Source organism: Myxocyprinus asiaticus, chromosome 36 (assembly GCF_019703515.2).
Source record: "Myxocyprinus asiaticus isolate MX2 ecotype Aquarium Trade chromosome 36, UBuf_Myxa_2, whole genome shotgun sequence".
Classification (NCBI taxonomy): domain Eukaryota; kingdom Metazoa; phylum Chordata; class Actinopteri; order Cypriniformes; family Catostomidae; genus Myxocyprinus; species Myxocyprinus asiaticus.
In genome coordinates this window covers 2,975,001-2,984,889 of record NC_059379.1, presented here as the reverse complement: position 1 = coordinate 2,984,889, position 9,889 = coordinate 2,975,001, and the positions used below count along the sequence as shown (strand labels likewise).

The 9,889-nt window shown below is 36.1% G+C and overlaps 1 protein-coding gene across 1 annotated transcript in view; it reads right to left on the bottom strand.

Moving 5' to 3' along the window:
- Window positions 1-1,148: 1,148 nt before the first annotated feature.
- pax2b (paired box 2b) overlaps window positions 1,149-9,889 on the bottom strand; it is a 48,438-nt gene continuing 39,697 nt past the window's right edge. Inside the window, exons 8-10 of the mRNA XM_051674911.1 lie at window positions 6,749-6,850; window positions 5,728-5,814; window positions 1,149-3,725 (exon numbers count right to left, since the gene is read on the bottom strand). Of these exons, the coding sequence (XP_051530871.1) occupies window positions 3,652-3,725; window positions 5,728-5,814; window positions 6,749-6,850 (263 nt within the window). The 3' untranslated portion in view covers window positions 1,149-3,651. The remainder of the gene's footprint in view (window positions 3,726-5,727; window positions 5,815-6,748; window positions 6,851-9,889) is intronic.

Here is a 9,889-nt window from a genome sequence, read left to right as displayed (position 1 = left end):
CAACCTCAGAAATGCTTTTTATTTAATTGCTTTTGATTTGAGATTTTATTAAAAGAGAATTTGATTTACATGCTAAAACTGCCTGTTCTTGTGTTTGCACATTCTCAAAATCATCAAGCTGTTATTTAGGCCTTATTTCCAGTAATTACGGGATTACTATTTTGTGCTTTTGTTTTCTTCATTTTTATCTTTATTGTTTTCCAGTGTCAACTTTCCTTTTAATAATAAGTTTAACAAATCAGTTTTTATAAATAAACAATCAACACTTGCAAGAGGAGTGAAATGCAGCCATGTGAATCATGGCTTGTGTTTCTTGGTAGAGTTGGTTATTGTAACAAATGTTTAGCTCAAAATGAATGTTGAATGTTACGAATGTTACGGAATAAGAAAATTAAAAATCCATTTGCATTGAGGCGCAAATAATTTTAAAACAAATCTGTGTACTTTAAAGATTTATGCATTTAATTTTTTATACATTTACATAAATGTGCAGTTTATTTAAATTCTGTTTGATGGAAATTTGCCATACAATTGAAATGCATAAATCTTTTAAAAAAAAATAATAATAATAATTTTTTTTTTTTTTAAATATTAACTGTTTTAATTTAACCCATGGGTGTCTCATCCCAAAGTAACTTTAAATTAAAGTTAATTTAAGTTATGTCAAGATTAGATAATAAAGAGATAGAAGGGCCTTGATATTTGATCAGAATGTATTTACAGTACAGAAATCAAATTTCACACAAAATTATTTAAAAAATCATTATTTCACAAAATAACAAATAAATAATGAACAAAACAAACATGTCAGTAGTCTTATAGTTTATGCGTACAACAGATTTTCTTTGCTCTGCATAGAATTTTGTACATATATTGAAATGTTTTTACTATAATGCTGTTTGTACAATGTAAAAACAGACTGCAAATTAAATTAAAATTAAAACGTCAACAAAAAGTCTTTGGCAAATGTGATACAAGTACATTCTCTCAACTGTAAAATATTTGATAAAGACCAAAATCATTTGACTAAACATGAAATCATACTGGTGTGTTCAGTACATGATTCTGAAATTGAAATTGTGGAATTGCACTTGTTGTAAAGCACTGAACAAAAGTATTTTTTTATTATTATTATTATTTTGTGTGTGTGTGTGTGTGTGTGTGTGTGTGTGTGTGTGTGTGTGTGTTGTTCCATCAAAGTTGAGCCTGAAAAAATAAAGCCACTAACTAGTGACAAACCCATCTGATGATTTAGTGAACAGCTGCAAACTATTCTGTAAACATATTTTGAGTTTTAAGTGCTTTATTAGATCAGTAGTACATGTTTGTTTATATAAAATGCTTCATTTGAAGTAGGATAATTCACCCAAAATGAAACATCTCTCACTTTTTGCTCAATATATTGTCAGTCAAAATCTGTAAGCTGTTAAGCTGTGATAAAAAATAAATAAATAAATAAATAACCGTAAGTGTTACTGGTTTAGAGATACTCAAAAAACAAATTTCATGAAGTCAAACCTTTGCCTTAGGCACCATATTTCACTGGAGAGCCACAGAGATATTTGCCGTGAATAACTACTTAAATGTCACTCTGTTCCTCCTTTTGTCGGGTTTGTAACAGGCTTGGCTCCAGCTCTAAGATGTAAGGTGGGCCATAGGACCCGCCGGGTGGGCCGAACAGTTGGAGGGGTGGGTGTAGGTGTAGTTCTCAAGGTGGGCCAAGTTCACGATTGGGTGTGCCAGGCCCACCCAGGCCCCCCTGTGGAGCCGGGCCTGGTTTGTAAAGACATAATTGTGAGTAAATAATCACAGAATTATGACTTATGACTACTGACTGGATTTAAAAGATCAGTCCAGACTGAAGATACTTATAGTGCAAAAACATAACACTGAGAATTTGATGCATAATTTGATCTGATAATCAAAAACATAAATAAAATGCACAATGAATGAAAATAGTCCATGCATACTGTAATGTCCTTCATGATATCGTTGCCATTATAAAAAAATGAAATACAAAAATTTGTCTTAGAATATTTTCACTTAAAATCAAATCTGGCCTGAAGAAGACCAGGATAGACAGCGGGTCAGTTTTGCTTCTTGAAGACATTATTGCTCCCTCTTTTTTAATCTCCTTGTTGTTCATATCTGATTGTTTCTCACAGAGGAAGTATGCTAGCAATCTTCTGCTGGCGTTGAGAGCGAGGAGTCGGCCTTTTGCTGTTTTCCATGCTGAGAGTTTGAGTTCACATTGAGTAATAGTTTAGTTTGAGTTGAAGCATCACGTTTTGAGTCCTCGTGAATTTTCTAGCTGTTCATCCAGGTATATGTTTTCACTCTCATTCATATTCATAGGTATTTGTATACAAAGTGTACACATACACACGTACATGTTTTGTATGTTTGGATAGACACTGAAATATACAAAATCATTGTGTTGATAACATCTAAAACATAAACCCTTAAACTTTAGAGGCATACAGATCTTCATGAATTGTGTTCGGTATGAGTGTTCGGAATTGAGGCATTTATTTTAAATAAATTAATAAATCCAGATTGGACTAATAAAAGCCTTTTGTATTTCTTAAATAGAGTGCAACAGTGCCCGCCCACTTTTTCAGCCGTCTTGGTTCTGGACGTGTTTTTCCCATTCATTAAAAAAAAAAAAAAAACAATTCACAGGGATTTCATAAAATACTTCATAAAAGAGCTTTAAGCCATGAACCGAAGCTCGAAGGTGAATCACAAATGTAAAACTTTGATTTGATAATCGGACAGAAAAACAAAGGTGCAAGACTGTGTAATGCAACATATTCAGATGTATGCAAATATATTAGCAGTGGGAGAATGTAGAGAGACCGTCATAGAAGTGGGCGGTCACTGCAGAGCTCTTTTGGCGAGCTTTGTTCACCACAATTCTCTGATTGGTGGATCTTTTCTCAGGATCATGGGTAGTGTGGTTCTTTACCAGGAATACTGCAACTAAACATGATTTTTCTTTTAATAAAGTTGAAATAGCACAGACCGATGGCTTCAACAGAAGCATATACCATTGATTAACAATCTACTTTCGGAACAAATCTGTTGCACTCTATAATCATCAAAGCTCAACAAGCGTGAAACATTAGTGAAATATCGCTGCACGATCTATAAATTCCATGAATTCAATATTCTATGAACCGCAAAGGATTCGTAAACATATCTTTAAAGTTGTTAGTATGTAAGAGTTTTTGTTTTAGATGCTGTCCATACATTAATATTGTACATATCAGTGTCTGTTCAAATGTGCTAGAACGACACTTAACGTACAAAAACCCACGAATACTATTGCGATCATATTGGTTTATCCATGAGAACAAAATAAATAATAAAGAAGCATATGTTCATCCCATCGTATGTTTTTAAAATCGTATTTGTCGTCAATAAGTGATGCATTTATTGTTCACATCATTTTAGGTCCTTCTGAAGTGTTTAAATCCATTGAGGCTTTTTTGATTGGCTAAATTGTCGTCGAGAATCATCCTGATTGGTTTTTTCTTCGTCATGTGACCACATGAAGCCACTCTCTGTCCAATCGACTGCATTGCTCACACTGGCAGAATATGAAGTCCAAGTCTGTGGGCGTGGCGGCTAATTTGGTTACCGTGGTAACTAGTGGCGGTCATAGGCAGTGGCAGCAGTTGGGGGGGCGGAGCCTCTGGATGCACTATAATAATAGGGGGAACCTGAAAGTTAATGAGAAAGGAATGCACCATGAAAATGATCAATTATTTTATCATAATTTTATATTTGTATTATATCAATATTGTATAGTATATATTATTATTTTGCATCGTGATTTAATGCAGGTGTTATACCATTATTTTAGGATCTTTCAATTGCAAGACTTAAAATTGAAATTTAGCCATCAGCATGCAATTTTGTCTTATTTTTGCAATATTTCCACATAAAATGTAAATTTGAGCCAGTCAGCCAATCAAAATACATTAATCACGAGCTAATCAAATTTATTGACCCACTGTTCATGTATTTATTTATACAGCAAATGATTGGGAACATATTGTCAACACGATTACTTTATCCTGATTACAGAATACACAATTATTTTTGTTTAATTTTTGCATTGAGCTTAATATTGTAATGCTTGCACATATTTAGATATTTTACATTAAAAAGTGCCAAAATCCTGCACTGTGGTTGCACGGGTAACATTTTACAAAAAGGTTAGATTTGTTACCATTAGTAAATGCTTTAGGTATAACTACTATAACAATGAAAACTGATTTTTACAGCATTTATTTATGTTAATGTTAATTTCAACGTATATTAGTAATTTTTTTTTAACATTTCAAGTTGCATATGTTAACATTAGTTAATGCACTATGAACTGGGGGCCTGGGTAGCTCAGCGAGTAAAGACGCTGACTACCATCCTTGAAGTTCAAATCTAGGGTGTGCTGAGTGACTCCAGCCAGGTCTCCTAAGCAACCAAATTGGCCCGGTTGCTAGGGAGGGTAGAGTCACATGGGGTAATCTCCTCGTGGTCGCTATAATGTGGTTCTCGCTCTCAGTGGGGCGCGTGGTGAGTTGTGCGTGGATGCCGCGGAGAATAGCTTGAAGCCTCCACATGCGCTATGTCTCCACGGTAACGCATTCAACGAGCCACGTGATAAGATGCGTGGATTGACGGTCTCAGACGCGGAGGCATCTGAGATTCATCCTCCGCCACCCGGATTGAGGCGAGTCACTACGCCACCACGAGGACTTAGAGCGCATTGGGAATTGGGCATTCCAAATTGGGGAGAAAAGGGTAGAAAATAAAAATAAATAAAAAAGCACTATGAATTAACATGAGCAAACGATGAACAATGATTTTTACAGCATTTATTTATCTTGCTTAATGTTAATTGTTCAATTAGCAATTGTACATTATATAATGCGTAACTAATGTTAACATATACAACTTCAAATGTTATCAATGTAGTCTACTAGTACATGTTAAAATGAACATTAACCAAGATTAAGTGCTCCAAAATAGTTGTATTCATTCATGTTCATTGTTCATGTTAACTAATGTAGTTAACTAATATTTACGAATTCAACCGTATTGTAGTGTTACTGTTACACCTGTTAAACCATCATACTGTTGTAGGGTTTTATACATTAATACGTTTTCAGAATCATTTTGTTATTTATCTATTTACTTATTTGTATTTTTTATAGCTATGGTTACACCGGTACAGCACAGGTTTTATTTGTTAACATTAGTAAATGCTTTAGGTATCATGAAGTAACAATGAACACAATTTTTTTTTTACAGCGTTTATTAATCTCGGTTGATGTTAATTTACAATTGTTCTTTGTTAGTTTATGTTAATTCATAATGCATTAATTCATGCTAACGTATACAACTTTAAGTGTTAATGAAGCCTACTAGTATGTGTAAAACTTAACATTAAACGACAAGATTATATTTTAAGAAATGTAAAATAGTTCATGGTATCACTTGACAATAAGGTTGTATTTGTTAACATTAGTTAATGCATTATGTATCATGAACTAACAATTAATCGTTGTTAATGTTAGTTACAAAAAAATACAATTGTTCACTGTTAGTTCATGTTAGTTCATAGTGCATAACTGTTGTAATGTGGGAATTAGAGTTACTTTAGTCTATTTTTTTGTCATGGACAGATGGTTAAACTTGATCATTCTGTGCTGTACTCACTCAGTATTGCTGGGTTGCTGAATCTCCAGGCGTCGTTGTAGCTCGTGTACTGTGGATGGCTGTAGGGATTCCCTGAAAATTCACTCCCTGAAACAGAACACACTCAGACACATTACAAAAAGCTGCAATTTTACATCACACTGCAGTGCACACAGCTGCTATAACTTTGGGAGTTCAGGATAAAACCTCAAACTCTTTATTCTTCCGGAATGGAAATTCCACACATTGTAGTAAAGTGTCATTAGTGGCTTTTGCTGAGGCAAGTATTAAACTTCAGTGCGTAACATAGTGCTACCAACAAAAATAATACCTCAACTCATGTGACTTGATGAGTAGAGGTGTGCTGTTGCTTTTCTAAGTGATCACACAACCACTATAGTCCAATAGCTTTAAAGCCCATCTTGTCTTGTTCTGTGAACGCTCTATGTCGCTATATTCTCAATGTTTCTTTCTCTCTTTTGTGTCGTGCAATTTGATTGTGGAGGAAGCAAGATGTAAGACCGTAGCGTAGTTATGAGATAATAAAGAGCTCTGTTTATATGAGCTGGGTTAGGAATGGGTTTTGAGGGCTGTTAGTAAATCAGCAAGTTTAATGGACAGGTCTTATTGGACTGAACAGTTTCTACTTGTCTTATTACCCGGAGCTGCAAAAAAATAATACAAGATCGAACCATATTTGACAAGTTAGTTTGAGCTCAGGGATTGCAGAATGCATTTCGTTTGGGAGTCAGTTGGGCCAGTTCATTCTTTAATCAACTGAGGTTTGTTAGTCTAGTTAAAAGGTTTCCTGTGTTGCACTTTGGTACATTTTCAGAATTATTTTCTATACATTATTAATGATTTTACTACCTTTACATATCAACAAATCTTTTCAATTATTATTTTTGTGGAATATTTTTGGAGTTTTATGGAATAAATCACTTCAGCAGCAGTGAATCATACATTTGATCTGAATATTAGATGCATATTTCTGTCGATTGTAATTTCAGTCAAAAACTCTTATATTTCTTAAAGCACTTACCATGAACCATTCCAGCCAGTGTGGATGTTGGGTAGCTTCCCTGTCCTGTGGGTGGGACGTGAGGTGGATATCCAGGTAAAGTTGTGTTGGCCATATCCCGACCTGCACACACAAAACACAACACTTAGTTTAGTTTTAATTTATTACTGGTCATAAAGGTAATACACCATGATTATGACTGGTTTAAATCATATTGCTAAATAAATGATTAGTTGACATAACATAATCTGTGGTGTGACATGCTTTGATTTTTCCAGTTCTAGTATTATTATTTTGTATGCTGTTTTTTTTTTTTTCTTTTTTTTTTCACCCAATTTGGAATGCCCAATTCCCAGTGCGCTTTTTAAGTCCTTGTGGTTGCGTAGTGATTCGCCTCAATCCGGGTGGCGGACGGCGAATCTCAGTTGCCTCTGCTTCTGAGACCATCAACCCGCACATCTTATCACATGGCTTGTTGAGCGCATTGCCACGGAGACGTGTGTGGAGGCTTCACGCCATCCACTGCGGCATCCGCGCTCAACTCACCACGTGCCCCACCGAGAATGAACCACATTATAGCGACCACGAGGAGGTTACCCCATGTGAATCTACCCTCCCTAGCAACTGGGCCAATTTGGTTGCTTAGGAGACCTGACTGGAGTCACTCAGCACGCCCTGGGATTCGAACTAGTGAACTAGCGAACTCCAGGGGTGGTAGCCAGCGTATTTTATGACTTCATTTTAATTAATTTGAACTTTATTAAAAACAATTTTATTACAAATATATAAAATGGCTAATTATTTGGTAACACTTTACAGTAAGGTTCCATTTTGCACAGTCAGCTGGTTGCTATTGCTATCGGCTCTCTGGAATACTCAATTCTGATTGGGCAATGGCGCCATCTAGCGGTCTGATTTTTCTCAGGAACAACCGCACATCCACATATCAAACCGCTCATCTGGGTACTGCGAGCCATCTTTCCTACTTCTCGGATCACTATGCGATCTCTATAAATAAGCGAATAAATAATTTGAACTCAAATCAACATTTCATATGCATTTATTTAATTATTTGGCAAGTAGTCTTGTAATAAGATGCATAATGAGGCCATTAATTACAAAATGAACACCAACAGAACTCCCACGCAAACTGGAGGTGTATTTCGCCCCTTCAGGGTGATACAAGAGTCCTCTGCTTCGTGTTGGTGTCCTGATCATCCTGAAGGGGTTTATTCTGCTATAACATCCGGCTAACTGTACATTGTCCCGCTTATTAAATGGCTGCTAACCAAATAAATAAATACATGCTCATAAAATATTGATTTGCATTGAAATTATGTAATTATATGAGAAGAAATAAATAGCTTAGTTAATTAATTAATTAATGAATGACTGTCTGACTGCTGCTTATGCATCTTACTACAAGACTACTTGCCAAATAAATAAATTAATGCACATGAAACATTGATTTGAGTTGAAATTATTTTATTAGCATACTTGTAGAGATCACACAGTCATCGAAAGAGCGGTCTGATACATCTTAATCCCCAGATGTGCGGTTGTTACAGAGCAATATCTGACCACTGGATGGCGCCATTGACCAATCGAGTATTCCAGACAGTCGTGTTATAACTAATGTTAAGAAATACAATGTTTTATTTGAAACTGTATTAGTAAATGCTGAAATTAACATAAACCCAAATTAACAAATACTGTAAAAACATTGTTTTTAGGGGCCTGGGTAGCTCAGTGGTAAAAGATGCTGGGTACCACCCCTGGAGTTCGCTAGTTTGAGTCCCAGGGTGTGCTGAGTGACTCCAGCCAGGTCTCCTAAGCAACCAAATTGGCCCAGTTGCTAGGGAGGGTAGAGCCACATGGGGTAACCTCCTTGTGGTCGCTATAATGTGGTTCGTTCTCGACGGGGCGTGTGGCGAGTTGAGCGTGGTTGCCATGGTGGATGGCGTGAAGCCTCCACACGCCCTACGTCTCCGTGGCAACGTGCTCAACAAGCCACGTGATAAGATGTGCGTGTTGACGATCTCAGACGCGGAGGCAACTGGGATTCGTCCTCCGCCATCCGGACTGAGGCGAATCACTACACGACCATGAGGACTTAAAAGCACATTGGGAATTGGGCATTCCAAATTGGGAGAAAAGGGGAAAAATAAAAAAATAAAAAAATAAAATAAATATTGTACTTTGTTAATCATGTTAACAAATGTAGTTGACTTATTTTCACAAACAGAACCTTATTGCAAAGCATTACCAATTATTTAAAATATTATATCATTAAATATATAATTTACAATCGTCAAAAGGTAACCTGGCCCTAATAAAGGCCTCAACTCAATGCCCGTGCAGATCACTACTCCACACCTATGACAGAAACACAGCTAAATCTACAGAAAGAGGGAGAATTGTGTATCAAAGAATTTATTCTATTCCTTTTTGTGATCAGAACAGAGGGCAGATGTTCAGCAGGGTCATCCTGACTGGCCAATACCGGCCTCAGTGTCTCTTCTTAGCACCAAGTAGCTCCATATTCAGAGCAGTAATTAGGGATGACGCTTGGCTGTCCTACCCAACGACATGAAACCCAGATCCAGCCAAGCACTGAAGCCTGACACTTCTCCCAGACTCATGTTTTTTGTTCAAGTAAGGGTGGTGTTTACTGGGGACGCTGAGGGAAACTTGGCCACCAGTTCAATTCTAATGAGCAGGACAGTCACCATTAAAGCTCAGTGAGTGTAATCCTGTGTGGACCAGCGAGGAGCAGATTTAACAATGAGCAGAAAAAAAAAAAAAAAAGAAAACACAAAACATGCACCACAGTGCAAAGGCTACGCAGCAGTTAGGATTTAATCAGACAAAATGAACTTAAAACACGATTACACCAGGACAAAAATCCTATGAAATGTGTTTTATGGATCTGATAAAGGCAATAATGAAAAGACTTTTGGTTAAAATGAATGAACATCTTATTTAGATTAGATATTATTGATTGGTTGATTGCTCTGTCATGTACAGTTGTGTTTTGGTTGGCATAACGGTAATCCATTTTTGTTAGTCAGACACAAAATCTGGCATTTTCTTCTCGTTCCATGAATGAATTGATTATGAACAGTTTGTGCTAAACACTAAAGGTTTTAATAATAAAAAATA